Source organism: Vanellus vanellus, assembly GCF_965231255.1.
Source record: "Vanellus vanellus genome assembly, chromosome: 12".
Taxonomy (NCBI): Eukaryota; Metazoa; Chordata; class Aves; order Charadriiformes; family Charadriidae; genus Vanellus; species Vanellus vanellus.
This window is the reverse complement of record NC_138917.1, coordinates 10,867,219-10,894,748: the sequence shown is the minus strand read 5'-3', so window position 1 is coordinate 10,894,748 and position 27,530 is coordinate 10,867,219. Positions and strand designations below refer to the sequence as shown.

At 44.6% G+C, this 27,530-nt stretch overlaps 1 protein-coding gene across 2 annotated transcripts in view; it reads left to right on the top strand.

The window, feature by feature from the left end:
- Nucleotides 1-3,256: 3,256 nt before the first annotated feature.
- The window catches only part of FANCA (FA complementation group A), a gene marked incomplete at both ends in the record, with an annotated part of 38,097 nt that continues 13,823 nt past the window's right edge, over nt 3,257-27,530 (top strand). For both annotated transcript variants that reach the window (XM_082489354.1, XM_082489353.1), the window contains 25 exons: nt 3,257-3,296; nt 3,896-4,005; nt 4,990-5,062; nt 5,512-5,654; nt 6,267-6,362; nt 8,553-8,626; nt 9,760-9,875; nt 10,628-10,710; nt 11,176-11,209; nt 13,618-13,684; nt 14,265-14,377; nt 15,340-15,416; nt 15,872-16,013; nt 16,592-16,725; nt 17,714-17,824; nt 18,242-18,337; nt 18,435-18,494; nt 19,956-20,044; nt 20,453-20,513; nt 20,612-20,661; nt 21,829-21,905; nt 23,802-23,906; nt 25,125-25,267; nt 25,729-25,799; nt 27,240-27,339. In XM_082489354.1, the coding sequence (XP_082345480.1) occupies nt 3,257-3,296; nt 3,896-4,005; nt 4,990-5,062; nt 5,512-5,654; nt 6,267-6,362; nt 8,553-8,626; nt 9,760-9,875; nt 10,628-10,710; nt 11,176-11,209; nt 13,618-13,684; nt 14,265-14,377; nt 15,340-15,416; nt 15,872-16,013; nt 16,592-16,725; nt 17,714-17,824; nt 18,242-18,337; nt 18,435-18,494; nt 19,956-20,044; nt 20,453-20,513; nt 20,612-20,661; nt 21,829-21,905; nt 23,802-23,906; nt 25,125-25,267; nt 25,729-25,799; nt 27,240-27,339 (2,265 nt within the window). The remainder of the gene's footprint in view (nt 3,297-3,895; nt 4,006-4,989; nt 5,063-5,511; nt 5,655-6,266; nt 6,363-8,552; nt 8,627-9,759; nt 9,876-10,627; nt 10,711-11,175; nt 11,210-13,617; nt 13,685-14,264; nt 14,378-15,339; nt 15,417-15,871; nt 16,014-16,591; nt 16,726-17,713; nt 17,825-18,241; nt 18,338-18,434; nt 18,495-19,955; nt 20,045-20,452; nt 20,514-20,611; nt 20,662-21,828; nt 21,906-23,801; nt 23,907-25,124; nt 25,268-25,728; nt 25,800-27,239; nt 27,340-27,530) is intronic.

The window sequence follows — 27,530 nt, the reverse complement described above, 5'->3', positions numbered from 1 at the left end:
CGGTGTGACCATCGCAGTAATGATCTCCCCGGTTGGTTTTCTTTGGTGAAACCAGAGATGAGTCCCTGACTGTGCCCAGTCTAATGGAGCACTTGCTGCTCCCAGACTTTCTGGTTCCCCGAAATGCCCCGGCCAGTCCCAAGTCAGTCGAGCCCCTGCCCCAAGACTGGCATGTCAGTCTCCTGGGGAGGGACGCCGAGCCCTGTCCTGTGTTCACCACTGTTGCCCTATACCCCAGTCTGGGCAGGAGCAGGTCTGCACCATCGCTGCCTGTCACGCAATGGAGGCACCAGGCTCCTGCGCACAGACACTGTAAGAGTTCCCCAGTCTGCTCTCCACATGAATAAACTTCTGGAGCATGCCAGAAACCTGAGCTCTGGGTCAGACAGCCAGCTGGGGCCACCCACACTGGATGATCCCTTTGGAGGAGCACAAGCACCCTGATCTGCCCCCTTGATGAAAGCAGTGGGGTTGTGAGCACTGGTGGCCAGTCCTGTCCTCAATGCAAACGAGGAGGACCTGGGACACGGATAAGCCTGTTCCTGCCAGGCAAGGGTGGCTCGCACGTGTGATGCTTGAACAGATCAGGCCGGATTCTGCACTGCCGTCTACCTTGCAGACGGTTTTATTGCAAAGGTCTCTGGGGTTTCGCACTCCTCTTGTCCAGGTGCGAACAGCTAGGTCAAGCCTTCCTCTGAACAAGGCGAGTGAGTCCACCACCTCCCCTGCCCTCCTCCAGAGCTGCCAGCCTCACGTTACTGCCTCTGGGCCGGACCCTGTTCTCAGCACAGCCATACCCGGTGCTGCTGCCCAGCACAGCCGGGCTCTGCCAGATCTGCCCTGCTGCGGGAGCAGAGCAAGGCACTGAGAGGGCTCAGGGGCTGGAGAGGCAGACAGAATGAATCACACAACATTTGTTAAAGCTCCATTTCCTTTCCAGAGCCTTCTTCATTAATATTTTAATTAAAACCAATTCTCTGAGCAGACTGCATTAACTCGGTGTACCTCACAGATAATGCATTGAAGGATTAAATATAGCAAGTGAGGCTCTTTGCAGGCCGGTAAACCAGTGAGGCTGCAGAGACCTGCCGGTGGTGTTGATAACAGAGACATTTACTGTTCCATTGCCACCCGTGGGTGATGGTGTCCCCGGCCCGCAGCGTGGGACCTGACAGACGCGGGTCTCTGCAACACATGGAACGCCAGTACCGGCCTGCCTGCAGGGAGGCAGGGATGCTCAGGGAGGAGGGGACAGGGGACATCCCGTTGGCCCTGAGCCCCCACGTTCTTGGGACATGTCCTGGTGGCTTGAGCTCAGCTCAGCCCCCAAGGCTGTGGGTGCAGAGCTCACAGACCGGATGATTTCTCCTCACCTCCAGCCAAAATTACCCTCCCTGCCCGATCCCACACTCCTTTTTATCTTTGTACCTTGCTAAATAATTCCTTTTCTTCCTCCCTGCTTATCTCCGAGAAGGTTGGAGACAGGTCTTTTCCTTCCCTTCCTGATATAAATATTTCATTCTGTTGCAGATGAGTCCTTCCAGCCTCTTAATCACATTAATTGCTGGCTCTAACCTCAGTCCGGCTCCACTCAATTCCTCCTTACCGACCCCCAATCTGACTCAGTACTCCTGCTCCCCTTGCCCCTCCTGTTTCTCCTGCCTGTGCCTTCCCAGGGACAACACGGAGGTGTCGCGTCCCACAGCCCCACTCCCGCCCGTGTCCCTGCTCCCTCAGATGTCACCGTGTCCTCTGTTCCCCGGCCTAGGCCATCCCCACCATCTGCAAAATGAGCCCCCTGCAGATGTCTCCTGTGGCTGTGGGAGAGGTTTTGATTTGCTTTGCCAACTCAGGGGCAGAGGGGACAAATACTCCCTCTTTTGATGTGTCTCTCCAAAATCTGAGGCTGCCGCAAACTTGACAGTGGCTTAAAGCAATTCAGAAATGTGATTCTGGAAAGGGTGTCACTCGCTGTCTCCAAGCAGAGATTCGGTGTTGTGGCAACTTTCCACAGCCTCCCCGGCATGGTGGCAGGCTGGCTTCAGGAGCCCATCACACTGTCAGTACCAGACCCAGAGCTTTGCCTCCCACCAGCGCTGCCGGGAAGGGTTTTCTCTGGCTCTCAAGGGTTTTCTCCGGCTCTCGGCAGTGAGTGCTGCTGACTCACCCACTGCTGGGGCCAGCACTGCAATAAAAACATCCCATAGCCAATTCCAGCACAGCGTTTTCAACGTCTGCAAACAGAAGCTAACCTCCTGATGGTTAATAGCCTGGGGTTGTTCGTTAATAACCCAGGGTTGTTCGTGCTGCCATTCCTCCCCTAACGAATTACTGCCTCCTGCCCCAAACCCTCTGCGGGGCACGCCAACGGCTGTTCATCTCCAGGAAGGATCAGATGAGAGGCAACTGAGGAAAATCCCTGTGGGAATTCCACACTGCTCCCTCTGAAACTTTCATTGTCCCCAGCAATGCCCGGCTGCGTGTGGATGGTGATTTCTCCCTGTGGGAGTTCCAGCCTCCTCATCCCCTTCCCTGGGCAGTGCCAGGGGCACGCAGCACCCTTGCCCCCAAGTGAAGCGGGGCTACAAGGGGCCTGTTTCACCCTGAGAGCTGTCTGCAAGGGGATTCCGGCCAGGAGCGGGGAAACGCTGTGGCTGTTGGAGCCGGAGGTGGGAGCCAGTCCCAGGGACGCTGCACCAGGAAGAGGCCTGAGAGATGGTGGATGTCCTGGAGTGGGGGATGGACACCACCAGTCCTCACCACCCCGACCGAGCAGGTCTGTGGGGGTGCCTGTCCTCGCTGTAATGAGCCCCCCACAGCTGGGCCCCAAGTGGATGGCTTCCCCTCAGGGCCTGTAAGGGGAAAGCCCCTCTCCTGGTGGCCATGTCATGGCCAGAAGCCAGGGCCTGGGCCACCCACCCCTGTCCCACACACTGCCTTTGTAAAGTGTGTTCCTCTCTTTCCGTGCACTACCCCAGCGTGTCCCCCCACACCCCACCTCACCCATCCCGCCCCACCGCCTGACACAACGGCTCCCACCCCCCCAACCCATCGACACCCACCGCCACCCACCGCCCTCCCCAACATGGCAGCCCCCGCCTACCGCCACTACCAAGATGGCGGAAACGTGGGCGGGACCACACCGCGCTTCCAGCCAATGGGCGCAATGGGCAGCGGCGGCTTCCCCCGGCGGGTAGCCAATGGCGGCGGAGGGCGGGCGGGTTTGTTTGGCGGGAAGCGGGCGGGGGCTGCCGTGATGGCGGGCCCAAGCGGGAGGACGTGGCGGGATCTGCTGGGTAGGTGGGGGCTGAGGCAGCGCCGGGGTTCTGAGCGCGCTCTTGGCCTGGCGCTTCCTGCAGGGACGGCTGAGGGGAAGGGAGGGGTGAAAGTCACCTCTCTGCCCTTATGCATACACCCCCCTCCCCTTCACCCCCTGCTCCTCAGGCCTGTGTGGTGCTGTGGACTCCTGGCAGCCCCTCGCCTCAGCCCCTCCTCAGCCTCGCTGGCCCTGCTCTTCTCAGTAACGCTCTCCCAACGGCTGGTGGACTTCCTGTGGCCCAGCTGCGGCTCCTGTCCTGTGGTAGGGGTGTCAGGGCAGGCAGGGTTGTTTCGGGTCAAGGGCCTTCGGAGGCCAATGGCTGACAGTGCTTGACAGGGTTTTGGCTGTGCTGGGCTGCTCATGCTGAAGGTTGTGGGGCTTTGCCTGCAGAGCTGCCCAGAGCAAACAATACAGAAACATCCTGCACTGCCCCTGCCACGCTGCCAGATAATGAGGGTCTGACTGGGGCTGTCTTTGCCCTGTCCGTGGCGTGTGCTGTAGCAGCAGGGAGAGGGTGGTGTCATTGGGGGGCTGTCGGAGCAAGCTGTGGTTATAAAAGAAATCCAAACTTCTCAGCAGGGAGAGCCAGGAAACGAAAAAGCACCTTTGGGACCGGAACAGAGCTCCAGGAAGCAGCTCTGCGCCTTCTGGATCGCCATCAGAACCTGAATGACCTCCTTCTGGAGGTAGGAGTGGGTGGTTCAGGGTGTAATGGTCAGACTGGGGATCGCAGGAGATCCCAGCTGGAGGTGGGATCCAACAGGATCCTTCCTAGGGCAACTGTTGAATGAATGTGCTGGGAAAACAGTTTTCACGATAATTGAAAAGAAAAAACAGCACTGTAGGAGTAAGCTGAAGTTGAGAGGCCCGTGTTGCAGAAATTAGCTATTTTTTTTTTCCTTTATTCCTCTATGTTTTACTGTTACAGGCTAAAAATGGTTGAGCGTGGTTTGGATTTTGGATAAAGGGAAATCCAGCACCTTTTTCCTGAGGTCAGAACTGGCTTTTTGTGTTCATAGGAAAAAAAAAAAACAGGAGAAACTATTGTTTTTTCTCTGAATTACCAACCATTTCTGTCTAATGTGACTGTCTTTATGAAAACCTGTGTCATTGGCCTATATAGACACTTGAACCAATCTTCTGAATTGGCCACATTCTACCTTCTCCTCATGTACTGGAGAGAGCTTTTGATTTTGATAACTTGAACAGACAATTCAAATACTTCCCACAGTTCAACCACATGGATGTTTCTTTCTGTATAGAATATTTGCCTTCATAAAAAGAAAAAAGGGAATTTAATCAGAAAAGGATCCAACATTTTGACATGTTTCATCAACAATTCATGTCAGTGTGGCTTCACAGACGGAACTTGAAAGACAGAAATTCTGTTCCTGGTGCTGCTGATGATCTATTGGATAGCTGGGGACAAGTGACTTTGACCTGTATCTTCTTTTCTCTCCATAAAATGAAGATAACTGTACTTAGGCATCTTGTACAGTGCCCTGAAATCTCTGGTTTACCACGACTATCTGGGAAATTGATATTAATTTCATTTCAGTTGCTTCAGCCCCCAAGAATGCCAGGGTTGCTCAGTATGCTTTAGAGGGAATAGGTTTGTAAATGTGCGTACTAGACATGTAAGACTATTTTTGTTTTTATTTGGTTTTCAGGTAGAAGATTCAGTCAAGCCAGGTGGACAGGGTGGTGTAGAGCACCAGGAAGTATCGTCAGAATCATTTATAGGTGAGTGAAAGATTATCTGTTGGAGACAGATGTGGGAAAGAACTTTTCTTAATGTACTGAATTTCTGCTTGTTAAATGCAATCCCAGTTTTATGGTTTTTTTTCATTGTTTTGGTCTCCCATTTGGCTACTCATTTCTTACTTGTCTGGTGATGACACCGCTGGCAAGATCTGATTGTTAAATATATGATTATTTGAAAGTGTTACTGTGAGTCCCACAAGACTAAAATACAAAAATCTGCTTAGCAAGGTTATCCCACCTCTGGCCCTGGTTGTTCTGCACCTGTTTTATGTACAGTAAAGGAATGATATGTGGAAATAAAAATTACTTGCAATAAATGACATCTGTGTTGGAAGGAGTTTAAGACTTGGGAATTCTACTTTCATAGTCATGTTTTCAAATCTTTTTTTTCCCCATGCTGACAGCTTTCTGTTTTGGTTTTTGTTTAGTCTCAGTTCTGCAGGAGCAGGCCTCGAGATTGGGTGTACCCACAGCAGTCTTGGCAGCCAAAAATGCTGTTACCAACATTGAGTGGATCTGCCAGACTTCTGCAAGCCCCTCTGAAGTACCACTGCTGAATGTGGACCAGAGAGTAAGGGAAAATGTTTAGATTTTGTTTATCAAGAAAACAGTAATCTTAGCTTTGACTTTAAATCCAGTTTTATCTGTTCTGATAAAGTCACCCAAACACACAGGACCTGAGCAGCTGATTATTCATTTATGTGTCCAATATGCTCACAGAAGTATGGTGGTGTTCTCCTATATAAGAAAGTGGCTGGTTTTGACAGCTTGGAAATGAAGTTTTTTGTCTGTCGCTAAAGTGCAGCATTACGCAGGTCTCTCTAAGTAGATCCTGTGTTATTACCTCTGGTGTACCTCAGCCTTCCCTGGCGTGGTTTCGTCTCTTATCCACAGTTCCATCTTTATCTATCATCTCAGTTTGCGATGTAACCAGGCGTGGTGATTGCCATCCGTACAAAAGCTATGCAGTGGCTGCTGGCTCAAGTCACCTCTAAGGAGCTGTCAGATGTCACTGTTATCAGCCTGGCTGCCTTCAGTTCTGCCTTAAGATAAAAATTTGGGGCCTTTCCCATGAATTCTGTTTTTAAAAAGCAGTGATCAGGGAAAAGCAGCAAATTGTTTTTCTAAGAATGTATTATTTACAAAGGAAATTATTTCTGTTTCATTTTTGGGGTGATTCCAGAAGAGGTTGTCTTGCTTGCTTCAAACGGTCAAGGACTTGCTGGTGAACAATGTGTTCTGTCGCTCACTCTTCTGTCAAGAAATGTGGAAAACGAAGGTAAGAACTTGTGGAGAAATGTTGCCATATTACAGACCATTTAGACTTCATCTGTGGGATCTGGTAGTGTGTTTTCAACCCTCCTCTCCAGTGAAGGCCAGGGATAACTGTTAAATGGACTACTGAAGTGCTGTGATTTCCATCCAGTTTCCCTCTGGTTTTTTTTTTGGTGACCTAGAGCCGTCTTGCCACTGCTCATCCCTGCTCATGTTCAACAGCAGTCGTGAACTCCTCCTGAGAACGACTGTGGTCTTTCTGACCTTTCAAAAGCATGAACTGAATTATAAATGGTGGGGCTTTTTGTTTGTTTTCTTTTAAAGCAAGTCCACTGGGAGCTTCCTTGCCTCTGTAGCAGGATTTGCTTTTTTGAAGAGGACTTAGTAGAGGTATGGAAGTAGGTGAATTATTAAAAAGGTGTGCCTGTTTCTGCTGAGAAACTGCGACAAAGGAGGGCTTACAGCATCTTGGTGACCAAGCATTGGGTTTTGGGGAGCTAGGCAAGCAGAACCCTTGCCTCTCCGAAGGACATGTCTTAACTCTCACTAGGAACCAGCTAGGAAGGGCATGGCAATGGTTACAGCATGGTAATGGGATTAAATTCATCTGAGATGACACTGCAGTTAATAGAAGTTTTGGGGGTATCGTTTTCTTTCTTATTTAGCTTCACTGCTGCAATGAAATATACTCATAACTCTCTCCATCTGTTGGTGCATAGATTTGCTGTCTGGGCTAAGCAATCTAGGTCGATCCAGGCAGTGCCGAAGCTACCAGCTGGCAGTGGGGTGGCATGGTCCCAGAAGTCCTTTATGTGTTTTGCCAGCAATATTCAGTCCGTCTTTGGCATTCTGGTTCTCCACTCTATTTATCTGGAAATGGTGATAAGCTGAAGTGAGTTCACGTAGAAAATGGCTTGAGAGAAATACAATAGCAGATAACAGGTTGTGTTGCTTCACAAATGTGTTGTCTTGATTTCATTTGGGTGGTTTGTTTTCTTAAGATAAGTGGTGCTCTAAGTAGAGTTAAAGACTTTTTGTGAGCAGGACAGTTTTGGTGGCTTGCTGCTCTGGTGGGAAAGAAGGAAGAGGCTGATCTGCCAGGATAAAGAGGCATGCTCTAGTCTCAAATATCCAACCCTGGGCTGAAAATAGAATCCTGTGTGTTTTGTAGGCTGATTAAGATCTCCTTGTTCTCAGGGAGACATGGAGATCAAGTGCTGCTGTGTAATTGAGATTGTTACAGTAAAGAATTAGGTTGTCGAAGGCAAAGTATGTAGGTGAGTCTAGGGTCATGCTATGAGGCAGCTGCCGGTCACTGCAGAAAGCTCGTGGGGTTCTTCTGAATGGCTTGTGTGTTCAGGACTCCCAAGCACCTCTTCCTTCACAAGGTGTGAAGATTTTGTTTCTGGCTTGGAGCGTTTCTGCATGGAGGCTGGAATGAGCAGAAGTTGCTGCTGCACATTTTTCCCTGCCAGGTGTACCCTGCAGTCCTGTTTTGCTGGCACAGGACTCTCTCCAGGACACGCTGTTCCAGGCGGGAGCTGGAAGGGATGTTGCAGGGAGGCACGAAGGGCAGCAGTTTCATCTGCACAGAAGCAATGTGTAGTGCTGACTTTGCCAACGGCGAGCCTGGTGTTTAGTTGCAGTACAGCCTGAGTGATGTTGGTTTTTCCTCTGCATCCATCGGCCTCTCTACCCATACAGTTGCAGTGTCTCTTCCTTTAGTCTCCTATTGAGAAATGGATTTGAGACCAACAAACTTGCTTCACAGAGACTAATAAGCAGTTAATACGCTAACAGATAATTCTTCAATCTGTTTCTGGATCTGAATTAACAAGACTTGAAACTTAGTGGTATTAGCTGTTTTCTGGGATACCCACTGCTCCTTTAAATAGGCAGCATTGGCATTATTCCAGGTGGACAAATATGGATATATTTACTACTTGACCATGAAAATTTAAAATGATGATGCATCTACAACCCTAAACCATTCAAACTTTGTAGGAAGGAAAAATAAAGTACAGTCTTTTCTCATCTGGTATTTCCTATGTTGTCATTTTTAAATTTTAATAAGTTCCAGATAGTTTGAAGGAACAGAATTTAGTTTCATTTTTTTTATATGTAGTTTACATTAGCCAAATGTTAATGTTAACTGCAAAATGCAGACTATCGCCTAATTGTGACATCTCATTAGGACCATCCAGTGCTGGAAGCTGTGTGGCACCTGCACAGAGACGGCATTATTGGACTGGAAGAGCTGCTGGAGAGGTGAGCAGAGGTTTATAGGTTTGCAGATGTATTAAATCTCTTAAAGCCTATTGAAATGTAATCGCAGATTAATCATGAGTATTCTGGACTAAGAATATAGTCAGATGCTGGCAAGTGATCAAGATTAGAAGGATTTAAGAAGTTACCCCGGGTTTGAGAGTTTACTTCGGGTTAATTGGCACAGTTTAAGGTGTGGTGGCTGGTTGTCTGGTGGCTGCTCCATCAGTTGCAATGTGAAGAGAAACGGTTGGGTGAGAACCACCACTGCAGACCGTGCCAGGTGATGTTTTATCTCCCGCTTCGTTTCGCTGGCGCAGATGGCTGCGCGTGGGTGGTTACCACACTGCGTGGGAAAGGGCTCAGTAACCCAGCTCCTTCAGTTCATCTGGCTGTGCCTCCACATCTGCTGTAGAAACTCCCATTTAGCCTGAAAAAAATAGCACTGGTCTTGATGAGAAGTCTTCCTTTGCAGAAGCTCTGTGATTCTGTCTTCACAAAACCTTACATTTCAGTAAGGTTTGGCAGAATAATCTCCAGAGAACAGTTATTCTCAGGATTGATATTTTTATTTTTTTTTTCCCCCCAATACAGAGCTAACAACTAAAACCATTCTTTGTGAATCTTGGGTTGTTTTCTTATGGTGTTGAGGGAATATTATATCACACCGAACTTGTAGGCCTTTGATATTGGTTTACTTGTCTGATAATGGGATAGGTAAAAAGCCTTCAGTGGCCACTGTACTTCAAATGTAAGGAAACCAAAGGAGTAGATGAAGAGCTTATTTATTTTTTTTTTTTAAGCATTTCTATCCAACTATCTTAGAAATTGGAAGTAAAGTCTTTCTTCTAGCAGAACTTTTACAGTGGAAATATTTTAATGTCAGAGATGCGGAAATACATGAACACACAATTTCACATGTATTTTTTTCCTTTTGATGTGTTTGTTGTGGAATCTTTTTATAAGGCAAATAAAGCTCTTGCTGGTCCAAAACTAAAGAAAGGAAATGCTGCAGAAATGGGGCAGAGTTCTGCACAGATGGCTCTTTCCTGAGTCGAAGAGGATGGTGGAGCAAAAACCCAAGCGTTACAAAAGTAGGAGGGATTGAACTGAATGTGCTTTTTGTTCGTTCTCAGCAACCCGTCGGCCCCTGCTGTGGTGGAGTGGCTGTGCAGCAGCCTTCGTGGCCTCTGTCAGCAGGCGGAATCCTCCTCCTCCGGGGACGTGGAGCTCGCTGGGTGCCTTCTCTCAGGCAAGGCTTTCTGCTGGGCTCTGGAGAAGAGGGGGGCCCGGCTGCTGGTCTGCACAGCCTGCAGCAAGGGCTCTGCAGCTCAGAAGCTTGGAGGTGTCAGAACAGGCCTTACTTTGCATTTTCTTACCTCGTTTCAGTGAGGGGAATATGCATTTTTATATTTGGCAAATTTAGCAGTTTTTTTTTTCCCCTTAAAAGATAATTGGTTTGGAATTTCTATATCCCTTTGAGTTATAGTATCACAAGAAAGTGTAATGGCAGGGTGTGTGGGGTCAGGGATGATATATTGAGAGTGTGACGTTCCCGCAAAGTCTCTGAGATATTTTGGACCATAAATATTTAACAGTTCCATTTTCCCCCCTGTCATTCTCTATTATTTATTTTATGGTTTTGTTTAGAAAAAAAAATCACTACACACTTTGACTGAAGAGCTGTAATCAGACCTTTGGACCAGTGCAGTTGGTCAGGTACAACCCATATGAGCTCTGCAGTGGTAATAGAGCGTAAGACCTGTAAATTCTCTAGCCTCATAATCCTTTAAGTTTCTGTGCTCTTTGCCATCCATTGTTCTAGGTCCTTTTGTCAGGGGGTGATTTTACTCCAAGAAAATAAATGATTCCTGCTGACTGCTGTGTATTGAAAGAGGCTTTTCAGGCACTAGTCTTGTTGTGAGACTGAGATGGGGAGGCGAAAGAGCAAGTGACCTTTATTGAAAGGGCATGCTGATACACTAATTCCTTCCTGATTTGCAGACTTTGCAATCGTGTTTCTTCAGAATGGCTTTCAGCAAACTTCGGAGATGGGAAGGAAGTTGGAGTTCAAGAAGGTCCCCTATGTAAGGACAAAATGAACCTATTTACAAATGGTTGTTTAAAAAAGTAGTTCCATTATATACCTCTGTGCCTTGCTGAGTATAAATAAATGTGAGCTTAGAGTAGTAAAGAAAGGGTGGTGGTCCAAGTGCTGCAGTGGGTGAGGAGGAAATGGTGAAACCAGAACAAAGACTTTTTTTTGTAATAGAGAATTTCTCCAAGGTGAGGTGTCAGGGGCTTTTTAAGCTTCCTTGGTTTCACCTTGATTGCTCTCTTTTTCCATTTGAATGTGAGGCATGGAATGCTGGTAAGCACGGGAAATGCTTGCCCTTCTGTCTATTGTATCTGTTCTACTGTAAAGCCTGAGATAAAAGTTAAGCTTTACATTAAAAGGGACAAAACACTTTCTTTGAGTCAATGTACTTATTCTGCATAGAACTGTAGCTCTTTTAAACTCTAAATGGTCTTAATTTGTCAATTTTGAACAGATCTGTCATGCTGTCTTGCGAAGGATGTTGACATGTAAGTGTGTTTGTGATTCATAGCTTTGTGCATCACTGCTGTAAGTTCCTTGTTCGTTGCTAAATCTCTAAGCAGAAATCCTTTGCCTGGGATGCTTTTCCTCTGTTGTGCATAATACTTATGTCACTGATTTTATGTGCCTCTGCTGTCCCCTTCCCTCTTGTAAAGTGGGTGTCTTCCAACACTGAAGATAATTTCTTGCCTCTTATGCTAGTTCATTCTGATGCTCCCAGCTGCAACATCAGGTTGATATCTGAGCTGTTTTTTAACAAGTTTGGAAGCAATCCAATCTGTTGTAGCACAGAGGTTAAGCTAGGAGAATTTTTTCTGCTTAGTAAATTAAACTTCGAATTTACAAAGTTATGTGCAAGTAAGCTGTTTTGCTGGTTTGTGGTTTGGATTTGCAGACTAAAGTTTTGTGAAACTTTTTTTTTTGTGCTGAGCAAAGACATGTAATGTACGTGCATAGTCTTTAAATGGCCAGTCTTCAAGTGCTGTCCCACGGACAACATGGCCGTTTTGGCCTGGGCAGTCCTGATGCTGCTGGTGAGAGCTCCAGCGTAGTAGTGCCTCATTTGCATTGCAAATCTCGATGCAGCAAGACTAAACACACACGAGGGTTATTTTTGTCTTGTGTCACAGATGATCTTCACGGTAAATTGCTGTATCCGCTGTACAGCAGAGGAAGGGTTCACTCACACCTCCTCATGTGCCCTGCACCAGCATATTAGTATAATCTGACTGCGCGGCTGCCGTTAGTTTCCTGTCTCCTTAGTGACAGCGCTTTACCACTTTTCTTCCTGGCATGTTTCAGCAACATGCTCAGTGCTGCTGCAGAGGTTAGTGCCTTTCCTCTGCTGTAAGATGACTGAAAAGCAGGGCACGACACCAGGACTGCTCCCTCCCTTCCGCGTCTCTCCCCACGGGCACTGCCAGCCTGATCCCTTACCCCGTGTCTCACAGGGAGCGTTGTCTGTAGACAGAGATGCATTACAGACCTTGCGGAGCAGTTCTAAAAAGAGAAAGCTGTAAGAGAAGTGCTTTATTATTTAATGTGTATGAGTCCCATCTCAGGTTAGTGGTGTTGATATTTGGAAAATAACCCTTATAAACACAGGACTGGGGGGATTTTGGAGGAAGAGAAGCAGGCTGCTGGCAGTCAGGGGGGAGTCTGTGCTCACCTGCTCTTCATTTGACCTTCGCGTTTGTGCAGCCTGTGCTGCCACTGACTGACTTGCAGGCTATGTGGCTGAAAACGTATTAAACGAGTTCTAGATAAGATATTTTTGCTAGTGTATCCTTTAGGTCACCTTTGAGGGGTTTCAATTAACTAATCCGCTGTTTTGAAGAACATTAGGATTCTTTATGTAAAATAATTCACAATTAACGAAGACCTTCACAGGAGAAGGACAGGCTGAGTAGCATGGGAGCACTGTGCTTCATAGTAATGATCTTGCTATATTGAACTCCTGTGCCTGAGGATAAGTGGAGTTTATCTCCTTTTCTCTATTCTCCTCTACTTAACCTTAAAGTATTCCTCAGCAGGGGAGGAGAGTATTACATATTAACACTGGACTGCTTTACCAAAATCACGCAAGGGATGCTGGTTTTGCTGCCCCAGCTCAGTAAATTTCATTTTCAAGGGTGCTTCACTGAATGATCCTAATAAACAAAACAAACTTTTTCAGCTGTTAAAAGATGAGGCTTTTAAAGGTAGGATGGGACAAGAAACAGAAAAACTGCTGCTGCAGCAGGTTGTAAAGCACAGGGTTTCTCAGTATGTGGGCTTTGAGTGGCATGGGCTGATGGTCAAGGCAATGTGCTGTGCAAGCTGCCAACCTGTTTGACCTCTAAAAGTCATTTGGGGGCAGATCTAGATTTTGAAGGAATTTCTGCTAAGCAAATGTGAAGTCCCACTGCTGTAACAAACATGTGACACTAGCAGCAGTGTGCTTTTTGTTTGGTGAGGGCGGATAAGACCATTGTTTCCAGAGGTTCTTAATTCAAAGCTTGCTTGGGCAAATCCCTGCCTCCAGACTGACTTCTTTCACACAGCTTTGCAGTGTTTACACTCGCAGATGCACGGTACAGCACAGTTGGGATTGGGTTTGGAAACTGAATACTAATTTATGTGCATTTTTAGATGGCTTAATTATTAGCATGTTCGTGGGAATGCTTTTAAATTGATTCAAGGTTAGCGTTAATAGTTTTTGAGCCTGTGTCGCTCTTGACAAAATTTTGTAAGAATTTAATGCTGCTGAATGGCTTCTGCACATTTCCCTAATAGGTTCACTTTCTTAAAGGTGCACAAATTGCTTGTTCTATTTAGTTCCTGTGTTGCTTAGTGTCGCAGTCCTTCCATTTCCATTTCTCTCATTGTGTTTTTGTGTCTCCGCTTTGGGGTACAGGGGTGCTTGATGCTGTTGGTAAAGAGAAGCAGGAAGATGTTTCCATATTGCAAGCTATGAGGTTCTGGTAAGAAAAGCTGTTCCCCCAAGTAATTTCAGGAGGAGTTTTTTTATCCACTGTTACACTTGTTACTGAAAGAGGATGAATGTTCCCCACCCTGTGCTACTTATGTTTAATATTCTCCTCGCTAGTAAAATATGTGCAAGTGAAAATGCATATAAAAAAATAAGCGTCAGGTAGGAAAGGGTGTTCTGTCAGGGCTGGATCAAATCTTGGAGCATCCTCTTGGTGTGTGGTGAGTTTTCCCTGTCAAGTTTTCTCACTCTGCTTCAGAACAGAAACGTCTTAAAGGTGCCATCATCTTCTCCTCTGATTCCTGCTTCCAAACCCATTTTGTCTAACAACTTTGTACATGTCAAGCCAGTCCTGTCCTGAGCAGGGGTATATATGACTCAAGCTTGTAAATCTGGTAGCTACATAATATTGAGTAACCAATAGATTTTAAAAAATACATACAAAAAAGCATATATCTTTGGCAATTTGATAAGAGAGATGCAGAAGAAAAATGAGTCCTTCACCCTAATCAGTACCTTGGTTGATCATACTTCCTGTGTATTGTTTCTGAATATTTCCTTGTCATTTGTAGGCTGAATGTGTTCAGTGCGTCAGTTTATAAAAGTGCGGTTCATCCGGATTCCTTGCAGCAGTTTTTTAGACACACCCTGACCGAGGTTCTTACTTACAACCCATTGTTGAAAGGTAGGACTAGGCCGGGAGTAGTGAGTGTCTCCAGGGTGTGTTATTGTGGTGTGTCCGGAGCTCCATCCCAGCCAGGCCTTGCTGAGTAGAGTCCAGCCTGGAGGACCCAGAGCCAGAGAAGCTGCTTGTCTCCCCAGCTCTTTCCCAGGGGCTATAAAAGCAGGGTGCCAGATCAGACAAAAAAAAAAAAAAAAAAAGGTAATCTGGGCTTTAGAGGGCTGTAGTTCAGGAGAACACTTTAGATGGAAAATCAGTGCCTTCAAACAAAGCTTCAGCCAATGTCTTGAGAACAGAAATTTGGAGTAACGTCTAATAGCAGCCTTTATGGAGCAGACATGGGAGAGCTCTGGCCTCTGGGAGCAGCTCTGGCAAAAGGATAAACTGAGTGGGAGAGCTGGTACTGCAGAGAGTGCTTGGGGCTAAAATAGCCTGGCCCCTGTGTGTTTGGGTTAAAGCACAAAACATGGCCTTTCTCTACTGACTGGGTGTTTCTTTTGGTGGATTAGAGATAAAGGCAGGAAGGCTTCTAATCTGTGATTGGTAATTGTGAAGCTTGATGTTTTGGGGAAGAAATACGTTTGGGCTACAAAATCATTGGTAAAGTCACTCTGAACTTTGACCTAGAGCTGTGTACCTGTTGCGTGGGAGAGCTGTGTCATTGCTGTCTTCCAGTTGAAAGAGATGATTGAGGAAAAAGATGAATCCTTGCTGGTTCTCTGTGCATGCGTTATGCTGGGCTACGAACGTGTGATCTCAAGAACAGCTTTGAGATGACAGTGCTTTAGTGAAATGGCACAGTCCTTGTTGCCACCATTTATGTTCCAGAGGCGAATAAGAAAGGATTTCAGCAGACAGTTTTTAATGTCAAAGCCAAAGGGATATCTTGTGTGGTTAAGTTATGTCTTTTGGGTGTATTTTAAAATCTATTGCTGAAGAGTAAACTTTTCTTTTTCTGGGTACAGTGTCTGATGCCATCAATATGCAGAAAGAGTGGAGCTTTACAAGAACTTGTTCGCTGCTCACTACCTTGTATCGCAAAGTATGTCATCTTGGTTTCACAAAGAGAACTTTACTATGTTTGGTTTATATTTATTGAAATACCTAAAATGAGATTATTTAAAAAACAGTGCGTTCCAGTTGCAGAATCTGAACCAGCTGCCAGGAATTGTAGTCAGGATGCAGCATGAACAAAAAGTACTACAGGGACTTTTGTGCAAAGCTATTAATGAGAACAAAGATAATGATTGAAGATAGGCGTTTTTACTGTTACAGAATATGACATAACTTCTGAAAGAATTGGAATATTACTGTTTATTTTAACCAATGCTGGTTCCAGGCCAGAATGATATCTGGCCCTGGAAAGCTGATGCAAAAGACACATGCAGGATAGCTTTTTTACAAGTCATGCAAAAGACATGTTAATATTGACAGTGTATTTCACTCTTATGGGTGGCTGTATGTCATAGCTAAAATGAATTGCTATTGCTTTTCCAGCTCTTTGTGGCATTGAGTGCAAAGGAGTCGATCTGCCAGCTGCAGCAAGTCCTGGAGACTCATGAAGTGAACTGGCAGCATGTCCTGTCCTCTGTTTCCACGCTGGCAATCTGTCAGGCTGAGGCTGAGCAGCTGTTCAAAGGTACGTAGGTATTGGCAAGCCTGCAAGCTAACGTGTGCTTGTTGCTTCTCAGGGACTGAAGAGGGAAACCATGCCGACTGGTGTAGCAGCATAGTCAATTGTAGTTGCAGTTTTGAGATTCTTGCACAGAAAAGACCAGCAGAAAATCTGTTTTTCCATTCGGGCATTCTGTGTCAGTGGCGACATGAATGCCAGGTGTTGGGCCTGACACTTCTCAAACTTTGTGTACAGCGAAGAGTTGCTATTTGATAATTACCTTCATCATTAATTGGAGTAGTGATTACTGAAGCTTAGTTCTTCTATCTCACGTTTGCTAGCAGACCTTGTTTGTTAGAGTTTCTTACTGATTATCTCATTGCTGGACTGCCTGCAGTTCTTGCAGGCTGAAATCCTACAGTATTTGACCATTGAAAGCGCATGATAAAATATAAGTGAGTCCCAAAGTTTCCCCAAGGAGCAATACGCATCCTTCTTTATGTGGCAGATGTTTTATCACAGATATATGTCTTCATTTACTGTAGAAAATTACAGCACGGTTGTCAAGAGCAAAGTTTGAGGTTACTGGTTTATGTTTCTAGATCTACTGAGCCATCTCCTGATAAAGGCCTTTGAGAATTATGATATGGAAAGTATGATCACTGCATTCCTGATAGCTCGTCAGGCTGCTCTAGAGGGCCCTGCTGTGTTCATGCCTTACTCTGAATGGTTTAAGGTAAGACTAAATGAGGCCTGACTGGTGATCTTTGTTTTAAGTATGCAAGAAACCTGCACGTAAGGAGCGTTCTGCTGCACAGCGAAAGCCTATTTTCAGACAAGATAGCCAGGAATTAGCAGGGGGGGAAAGAAGGACTAACAAGTGATTGTATTGGTACTAGGAATGATTTAATATTTATTACTGCCTTTGTGTCTGCAAAGAATATATTGATTTGGCTTTCTCTGGTCTTCCCTTCTTTCATCTTTCAGGTCCATCTTGTGTTCTCTAGTTATTTGTCAGGAATGCAGACATGTAATTCCTGTCATAATCATAATCTTGGATGTATTTCAGTATCTTGATAACCAGCACTGTTGTTATTGCGTAAGTTGTGGGTTATTGCAGATGAAGCATTCCTATTTCCTGGATGTTTGCATGCAGCTGTAATTGCTGTGTTTGACCTTATAGATAATTGGTCATTAGCTTTTAGTTGTAAACATCTAGGTATTTTAGGTATGCAAATCTCCACATAATTTAAACCTGTAAATTTCTTTGTATAAGTTTGCAAATCTAAGCTCAGCCTTTGCTGATAGTGTTCAGGTTGTATCAAAAGGTAAACTAGTTATGTTCTGTTTAGACCTCAGACTGGCTTATTTTCCTTATAATGCCCCAATAAAGTTGTGTAGAAACCGGCAGATTTGTGGTTCCCTCGTGAATCTCAATCCTTGGATACATTTTGGTGTTGCCTTGTTTAACTCCTCTAAGTGTTCTTATGGTAGCACATCAGAACAAACTTTGAGCATCCATGGCAGGCTTTCTGGAAACTGGACAAAGAAACTCAAAGAAAACTTCCATAGAGATTTCTATAAACTTTTCTCCAGAAAGATTCCCTTGACAGAAAGCAGATAACTGTGGTGGATGTCTGGGATTTGTGTGCAGAGTTTAGCAAAGTGCTGGGATGCGGATTTTCTCCATGCGGAAAGGCTGTGTTGTTATTTTGCCATTTCAGGCTTCCTTTGGGAACGCTGGTGGTCACCATGGGAGCAGTAAGAAAGCTCTGGTCTTCCTCTTTGAGTTCTTGTCAGAGCTAGTGCCCTTTGAAGCAGCGCTGTACTTGAAGGTGAGAAGATGCTACTAGAGATGGTTTTCTAAAGACTGACACAGAACTGCTCCAAAATGAACATACCTGTGCCTTTGACTAGGTTCAGCTTATTATTATTGTTATTGTAGTAATTGCATTACTTCTGATACATTATTCAAAACCTTTTCTGCCTGAAATAAGGAAGTACAAGATTCTTTTATTTACTTGACAAGAAGGAGAATTCCTTTCATGGAGTTAAATTTAAACACTCCAGTGGTTTTTGTTTGTTTGTTGGGAAAAACTGCATGTTGGTGTCCATGAAAAGAGCTTATCTTAAAGCAAGCAATAACATCTTCCTTGAGGAATATTTGAGGTAAATGACTGCAGTCATTAACCAGAATTTTACACTGATTTCCTGTAAAAATGGCAAACCTTGTTTTGAATTTCACATTCCAGGTCCATATAATGTACCCGCCTTTTGTGCCAGCAAAACATCGGTCTATTCTCTTGGAGTACATCACTTTGGCTAAAACCAGACTGGCTGACCTCAAGGTTAGTAAAAATTGTCTCTTTGAAAAGAGTTCTTTCTGGATCTTTCAAAATACTTGCTATGTTGTGACCACGTGCGTCTCTCTGTAACCTCACACAGGTTGCTATAGAAGATATGGGGCTCTATGAAGACTTGTCTTCCACAGATGAATCTGTGCAGGTACTGCTGGTCTGTCTAATGGTTTTCTCATCAGTCATGCCCCCTTTCCTCTGGGAAAGAGCTTACGTTATCCACCTGTCTGCCATTCTTACCGAGTTTGAGCATGCTGCCAAATCTTCTCCAGCTTTAAGACAGAGTGGTGTCTGTAAATATGCAGGCTCTCCCCAGATTTTATGAAAACTAGACTTACGCAGGGGACAAACAGAAAAATATGATGATTATTCCCTGATGAGGCTGCAGAGGAACTCATTAATTAGCCAGCCAGCTACTGGCCAAGCAGCACCTACATTAGCCACCCAGTCAGCACCTGCTATTTGAAGCAGGGAAGTGCTGGCTCCCCCTTGCCCATCCTGTGCTGTGGGGTATAGAAAATAAATGGAAGATTTTGTGGGAGAGGATTTAAGGGACAAAGGGAGATCTAACGATGTTGTGTGGTGTGGGGATGCAGAGCACAGGTTTGCAGGAACTGGGGCTGTGTTAGCTCTGCTGATTGACCAGCATGTTACAATGGTGACACTTCCCTCTATGGATTTGTTCCCAATGATTTGATCACGTAGGAAAGCATTTTATATATATATTGATTCTTTTCAGTATAGCGTGTCATCTATTTTGTGTTGTGTTCATATTTAAAGGAGATTTGAGGAGGGAACCTACAGTCTGCAGTTTCACACTGTGGTTCCTAATAAGTTTTTGGGTAACAACAGTAATGGATAAGGAAGCATTTGACTCCATTGCTCCTTCCTATATATTGAGCACAAATATGGCAGTCTAGGGGGCCTCTTTATACAGTCAGTCAACTGGAGTAGATGAAATCCAGGCTGGTGATAGGGTGGTTGAATGTACTGCAATGAAATCTAGTCCTGTGATGAACTGAAAGTCGCAAGTGAAGATTTCATTTAATTTCTTCCAAGTTTGATCTGTTTGTCTGAGAAACTTGCCTGGGTTGTTGCAGTCTTGAGACGTCTTATGGCTTGAACAAGAGAAACCTGGGGTGGCAGTTCCTCTGCCTGGAGTGTAGTAGCACGGGCTGGAAGCAAAGATTATAGGTCTTGATGCCAAGTGTATGAACTAAAATAGAATAAAAATAAACCAAATTCAGAACAGAAAAGATACTGCCCCCATGGGGGACAACTGAATAAACAATGTGACGTTAAGCAGGAGTATCTGCTGCAGTTGCTGTAGGAGGTGTGTACAGAACTACACGGACCTTTGGGCTGACCCAGAAGAGCTGTTTTAAATAACAGCCTTATCGAGGCAGGCTGATGGTTCAGGCCCCGTTTCTCCATCCTGCAGTTTTAGCCTGCATAACAGGTAGTTCTTGTTACTCAGATGTGTTCCTTCAGTCACTTCCCTTCACAGCACAGACAACTGTTACTAACCCTGAAAGAACAAGCAGGGAAGATTATCATCATCCTTTATTTCTTACAACATCTTTTTCTCGTTTTCACTTGTGTGAGCCAGCCCCAGGGCCAGGCACTTCGTGACGTTGAAAAGGCCCTTCAGATATTTGAAAACACAAGGAAAATCCCAACATCTGTGATAGAAGCCAGGTACTGTGTGCTTCTCATGTCGTCTTGTTGTTACTTATAGTAATAATGTAGGCCAAGTCCAAATCAAAATAACAAAACAAGGAAAATTGAGGATGTGGGCAAAGGAGGCTTTGGAAAGTTCTTCCCATATTATGCACTTCCTCAGTAGTCATCTAAAGAAAGGCAGAGAGTGCAGAGAGTGAAAAAGCATATAAACACCTGCAAGAGAAGTCCACAATTGTTGTAATGAATAAAAAGCAAAATTAAAGAAATTATTTACTATTGGCTAATTTGAGCTTGATTTGTCTGTGTTTATTCATGTTTCCATGAATATTTCTTATTTGCAGGAACCAAATTCTTGAGGTAATGAAATGTCACTTTGCAGCTTTGGCATTGTTAATGTTTTGCTGTATTTCTCTTCTGTCTCAGTATTTTCAGGCGACCATATTATACTTCCTGGTTTCTTCCTGCTTTGCTCAGGCCACGTGTGGTTGGTATTTGTTTTTTGGCTTTTTATTTTTTTTGATCCTCCCATTTAGATGTGTGACAGGTAATTTGCACCTAACCTGCCTGTTTTTTCTATTGCAGCTCCCTAAAACCCCAGATGTGTGCATGGCTTTTATAGATTCTTTAAAGAGGTATTGAGACTTCCCAGTGTTATTTTCTGTGCTTCTGGACTTTCTCTTCAGAACATTTGACTTTATATCAGATTACTGGAGGCTTTGACATCTTGTTTACAAAATGCTGAGTGTAGGCTAACCCTTGGCAGGGCTTCCTGGCCAGGCTTCTGGCTTGCAGGTTGTGGATGGGTTATCTGTACAGCTTACCTATACAGATAGCTTATCTGTATAGGTGAATGTCTTCAGTTCTGTAATTAGTCCTCTAGCCACTCTAAAACCATTATCTAGAAGTTGTCCAATGCGGCTCTTTGACTGCAGGCTGGATATATTTTTATGTGAAGTTTGGACGATGCTGCCGAATATAAAATTTGACTGGGAAGATGAGCCCCCTGTGAAGTCTCCCCTCTCTTGCGAGAGGGTATGGGAGAAGGGGAAAATGAAACTTAAATGTCTATTAAAGCTTTATGAGCTGTTCTTAAGGGACACCAGGATAATGTCCCAGGAGAACACAGCCCCTCTCAGAACTCAAGCGTGTCCTGTCTGCATGTTTAACAGTGCTCTTCTGCATTGCAGAAACAGCTTTAGTTTAAATCCAGTAATTCCTCTGTAACCTATCATGAAGAAAAAAAGTTTGCAGCACTGCCCACAAATGAGGCATTCGGTCCTGCCTTGTCATTCCAGTCTGACTGTAAGAAAGACTGGATCATATTTTTAAAATTAAAGTTTTAAGAGAAGCAGCTGAGTTCTAGGGAGCCTCATGTAATGTGTTTTTAGTATCGAGTGCCTGCCCAGCAAGTGTTGGAGGTCAAACTTTGATCTCCATCACATTAGTGTTTTAGAAGTGTGAATACTATATGTCACATCATATAAGAGTTTAAGTTATCTTAGTCACGTACTCTTTATGAAATAGGTATTAATGCATGCATTAATAATATATATATTATTGTTTTTGTGTAGTGTGTTACACATGTACAATACTCGCTGTGAAAGCCTTGGGTATAAATTTCTGGCCCTCATGTCAGATGATGATTAAAAAATGCTTCAGATGCTCTGTATGCTTTGGAGCTGGAGCCTCTGTAATTACATTTCATAGCATAGCTGTTGTTTATGCTTATATTTAATAAAGCTGAAGTTTGAATGTGATTATGTGGTATAATAAATGTCTTATTTATTTATTTATTATAGAGCTGATAAAATACCCTCAAACTTGTACTCCACGTACATACAAGCCTGTCATGCTATGAAAGAGAAAATGCTACAAGGTAAAAAATACAACATTTACTTCTGGATCAGCTTGAAAAAAAACCTTAATATTTCCATTGATGCCCTCCTGAATTGAAAATTTTCAAAAAGTTACATCTGGTTACGTCTTTAATCTGTATGTAAATATGCGTATGTTCTTTATGTCTTATTCAGGTATTAAATAGTCACTCTCATAATGACTTTCTCTGCCTGTCCTGCTTGGATGGGATTTTTGCAGTCCATGTGGAGCTGTGTGCCGTGCTGAGGCTGCAAATGATGCCTGAGCTACCTGATTTACATCTAGCTCAAATACATCTCCATGAATCAGCGTTTGCAGCTTGAATGCTTCTCAGCCTCAGCTAGCCTGGGGTGTGAGCCTGCTGTGTTGATCCCTTGCGTAATGGCACTTGTGCTGTCTGAACTCACCATCATCCCCTTTTAAGAATGGATTACTCTGCGTGACTGAGATCTGGGGAAACAGGAGGGGCTAGGAATGGAGCCAGCCATAAAGGGATTGCAGCGCATAGTTTACATGCGCTTGGGTGGGAGGGACCCGCTAATTTCAGGTCCCATCACTGCAGCCACATTACTGGTGCAGTGTGTGTCAGTGTAAGAGATATTTAATGAGCTCTCCTGTCTCTTTCAGCAAGTGGGCGTTTCAAACGCACCTTAAAATGGGCAATGTCCTTACCACAGGTTTATATGAAATGAAAAGGTCAGGTTGGCGAGCAGAGATTATTCCCAGAGTGTGGTGGAGATAAAAGTGTACTCCATGTACACAGAGGAATCTGTAATTGACTCCTACTCAGGGCATTTTGGGCGTTTGAAGCTTTTCTGGAGTTGCTGTAGCTCGAGAGGCGTGACAAAGCAGTCCTGGGGAATCGCAGATGTGCAGCAGTCTGGCTGCGGAGGTTGTCCTGGCAACCGGCAGGGATGAAGGATCCCTTCGTGCCTGGGTCGGCAGCATCCCAACGGGCAGCCAGAGCTCTGCAGAAGTCCTTGAATTGCCAGGGGCCTCTAGTGGCACAGCCTGAGCCGTGTCCCCTGCATCCTGATCAGCCCGATCTGCATCCCCTGCGTCCTAATTCCATCCCCTGCATCCTAATCCATCCCCGGGGTTCTTGCAGAGACGCTGGATTGAGGGCAGGATTGAGTATTGGTCAGCTCTAAGCCTTCCCTGTTCCTTAGTGCTCACTCTTGCACATAAAGGTGACTCAGCAGTCCCATAACACTTTGTTGCTTTACAGTGTGTTTATAACAAGTATTAATTTTAACCTTTGTTATTTACTTCTCTTGTTCATGGTTGAGTTATTTCTGGTCCATGTACAAGATGCTGTTCCTGTCTAACAAACCGTACGGGTGGTTTCTGAGGCTGTGCTGTGGCAGCGTGTTGCTGGTGGCACTGTCTTTCTAGTGGCAAAAGGAGTTTCCTTTTATTTGTTTTTCTAAACAAAAAACAGAATAGAGTAACACCCAACATCTGGACATGTTGCGTGGTGTTGGGCTAGAGGAGAAGCTGATGATGTAGTATTCATGCTGTAATAATGTCTGTCTCTGTATTTTGAGACAGGTCTCAGTCTTTTGAGGGCAGCAAATGTTTCTGTGAAGGGCAGAGAGCTAAAGCAAGTAGAAAGAAAACTCTGAAAGGAGAACTCTTGCCTTTTGTGTTTAAAAACTGAATTCTTTTCTGCAAGTAGGAGTAAACTCATAAATGATTTATCAAATAGTAAATTTTGAATGTAAAAACAAAGCTGTATATGTGGCAGATTGACAGTTTGGGGATCCATTATAGCTTATAGAAAAGTAAATACTGCTTTTACAGAAAATGTATGCAAAGATTGCTGAATGCCTTTTATGAACTGGTGTAATGCACAAAGGTGAGGATAATGTGTTGCATTTCTCTCTTACTTGTCTAGATGAATCAAAAGTAGAGACCAACCATTCCAAAGAGCCGGTTGAGCAGCTGGAGGCTGAACTGGCTGCACTAAGGATGCTGACTGTGGACCAGGCTAATTATGAAGGTATGCAGGAAGGCAAGTTATAACTACCCATAAGTGACTATTACAAAAGCTGTGTTAATAAAAAGTGGCTAACACTAGCCACAGCAACAGCAGTAGTCACTTGCTACTGGTACTTGAAGATGGTAATCTTTCAGACCTGTCTAATCCTTCCAGCTATGGATATATATATTTTGATGTCTGATGTATTTCTCATGTTTGAACTTCAGGTCTGCATCTTTGTGGCAACTGCTTGGTACCACATTGACCTTTGCTAAGATGGGCAGCCCTGTTCCTGGGGCTCGCCTGGAGACTTGGGCCCCCTTTGGAAGGCTGTTTCCTTTCTGGTGTGAAAAACTGTTCTTGATGTGTGTTGGTGTTATCGTTTGAGAAAACCCACAACAGTTTATTGTCATTTAGACAATTATTCTATCACCTGATGACCCCTTCCTACCCGGGAAGTGGAATCAGGAAAAAACAAGGAAACCCAGGGGTTGAAATATAAACAGATTTAATACAATAAGATTAGATAATTAACATTAACAGCACTAAAGAACCAATATTGATCCTGATACCAATATAAAATATACAAGAATTATACTCAGCCAATTCTATCAGTAGGAAGCTGTGCACTCCCAGCTGTGGACAGTAAATGTTGGACACTGAGCGCTACGGCTTTGGGAGGAAGGGAAGGCCTTAGGGGTCTGGCAGTGGGGCAAGAAGTTCTCAGGATAGTAGCTATCAAGGGACAGAGAACTTTGCTGCAATCTTTCTAATTTACATTGAATGTGACATTCATGGTATGAAATAATCCTGTTGGCCAGTTTGGGTCAAGTGCTCAGGTCTCGCTCCTCCTCATCCCTGCACCTGGCAAGCTCGAAAACACTGAGATCTTGAAACCAACACACCATAGCTGGCTGTAAAGTAAATATTTTCACAAAATCGGACACTAGAGTCTTCTGAAAGTGCAGTTTTCCCAAGTATTAGAAAAGAAATTAGTCCTGTGTGGCTCATACCAGGACAGCTGGTAATAGTACTGGGGAAAAAATAATGCTTCTTCTAAAATGAAGGTGATGATCACTGTGTTCCAGCTAACAGTTTTTGCTCAATAAAGCTTTTCATAACATTCTTTGGGCTCTGATCAATTCGAGTATATATTTCACTTGTTCGTCTTCCTGTTATGAGGAGTTGTAAATCCTTCATGCCTTCTGTCCTGGTTCTCCTCCTGTTACTTTCCTGCAGATGTGCCAGCACAGATTGCAGTGATTTCTGACAGACTCAAAAGCGTCTTGGGTCACAGCAGTGACGAGAACGAAGCTGCTACTTTGAATTCTCCAATCCAAGTTGACATTTCTGCCCCCAGGCTGGAACCCTGCCATCAGAATGTGAGTACCATCTGGCTTGGGGTGAGAAACGAGGGGGCTGGGTAGGTAAAAATGCATCTGGGCAGTATGTGTGAAAGGCTGCTTTGTCTGCGGAGAACAGGAAATGCATTCTCCTTTTGTCTACCTTGTGCACAGACTATTCATATGTTTTAACCTCCTGGAAGTTGTTGGATGTCTGGTGGGGAGATCTAGAGATATATTCTATCAGAGCAATCCTGTGATGAGCTGGGCTTTCTTCACCAGACTTGTCTAGGTATTTGTGCGCTGGGATCATTCCTGGGCTGTTATGGGCTTAACTTTCCATCTCTTCTCAGTGCCAGTGGATTTGTATGACTTGTGAATGTCACTAACCAATTGTCTCCTTGTTTTATGTCGGGGAAACATAATACATATGCAGCACAAAACTAGATCTAGGTATCCAGCCTGACAAGTAGAAATTAGCAGTGTCTTTCTTATTGCAGGTTGTTGATCTTCTGCTGACATCATTCTGCCAAAACCTAATAGCTGCTTCCTATTTTAACCCTCCCGACAGGTAAGATGCAAGCAAAAGAGTAGGGAAATCAAAACTGGTTCATACACTAGAATTCCAACGCTTGTCCAGGGGCGAGGAGGGACTTCTGGTTGTTCATACCCACTGTGCCAGGCTGGCAATTGCAGGCTGCTTTATTCTGAGTTTCTGTAATCTAAGAACTAATGCACTTTGTATGTGTGTAAATAAAACATGTCTCTCCTCTGATGTTACTGATCTCTTCAAAAAAGGTGGCATTTGTCTCTACTTTGTGCTCTGTGACAACATATTAAAACTTTCCACAAATAGTACATGCTCAGGTTGGCATTTTCAGCTCAGTGGTGGGGGATGGGGAACAAAGCACATTCTTTTTGTCTGGGAATTACTTGCTGGCTGGCAGTAGAGATCAGGAGAGGACAGTGCTTGTCTTCTGACAGCGAGCACTGATGTATCTTTGGGTGTCCTTTTGGTATGTTCAGTGCTTTTGGTACACTCAGCCTTCATCCCTAATGCTGTCTCTAATATGAAATGAGTGAGGCGTAAAGTTTAATGCTGCAGGCACAGGAAGAGCTGCATGATACACTTTCTCTCTACCTCCTGGCCCCTCTTCCCCCTGGAAGTGACTCTGTGATTCTGGCCTGTATAAGGAGGGAGAGGTAGTGCTCCTCCACCACTGGAAGGACCCTATTAATGCCATCTCCTTCATGATCTAATAATTTTGTAAACATCATGATTAACACTTCAGTGGAAAATCGCTTTCTTGGAAAAAAACAATGTATTTACAAGCTGCCTGTGATCCCAGCTGCTGTCGGTACTGAACTAGGTGTCTGCCTCTCTGGATTGCAGCATGCTTTGGCAACCAGTGCGTCTTTCCCTCTTTTTTACACTGTTTTGCCCTGGAGCCGATGAATCTGTGTTGAAAAGCTATGCTGAAAAGTAGCTGTGATTAAACAAGAGTATCCCAGGAAATAGTTTCTAAACCCAGCTCGCCATCCAATCTCTTCTGAGGATGTCTTTTTCTGTCAGCTGGGTGGGAAAGTCCCTTCCTCCCTTCCTCTGTTTTACAACAGGACCTTGTCATATTAATTCCTTTTTGCTCTTGCTTTGTTTTTTGATCCCATTTATTGCTCTGCCTCTGTTTACCTTGTGCTCTCTGTCTGAAAGAAGCTGTCTGTGCCCCAGGCAGCTTCCTCCTCTCCTTGTCGGCTCAGAACACCTCTTTGACTAGATATTATCAAGTATTTGAGGCAGGGCACTGATGGAGTTCATGTCTTTTTGGGGTCCTCTGTGCAAATACTCGAAAAATTAAACTTCCTTTGAGCCTGTAAACAGAACGATAATTGTCCTGTATTTACAGACAAGCGTGGCTCAGGTTCATTCTGTTTAGGCATTTTTAAATACCTCTTCCTGTATTGGGGATAAAAAGAAGTAGTAAAACAAGCATGTGGTTTTTACCTTCTGCAGGCAGGGACCATGTCTCTCCTTGTTTGTGAAGATGATGTGTGGACACAAGAATCTCTTACCTGCCCTTCTGGGCAGGCTCTGCCAGCTTATTTATCATCAGGTTAGTTTTCCAACCCTGAATCCTATGGTTATAGTGTGCTGAAGGCTATCCTAGCTCCATTTCCTGAGCTGTGGGGCATGTACCTGTCTGGATTGGACAGGGGAGGGACTTCACTAGCTCTCAGGCTTCCAAAAAAACCCCACTTAATTTCAGACAAGTAGTATGGGCTTGCTCTCCGGAATGGGAGCTGA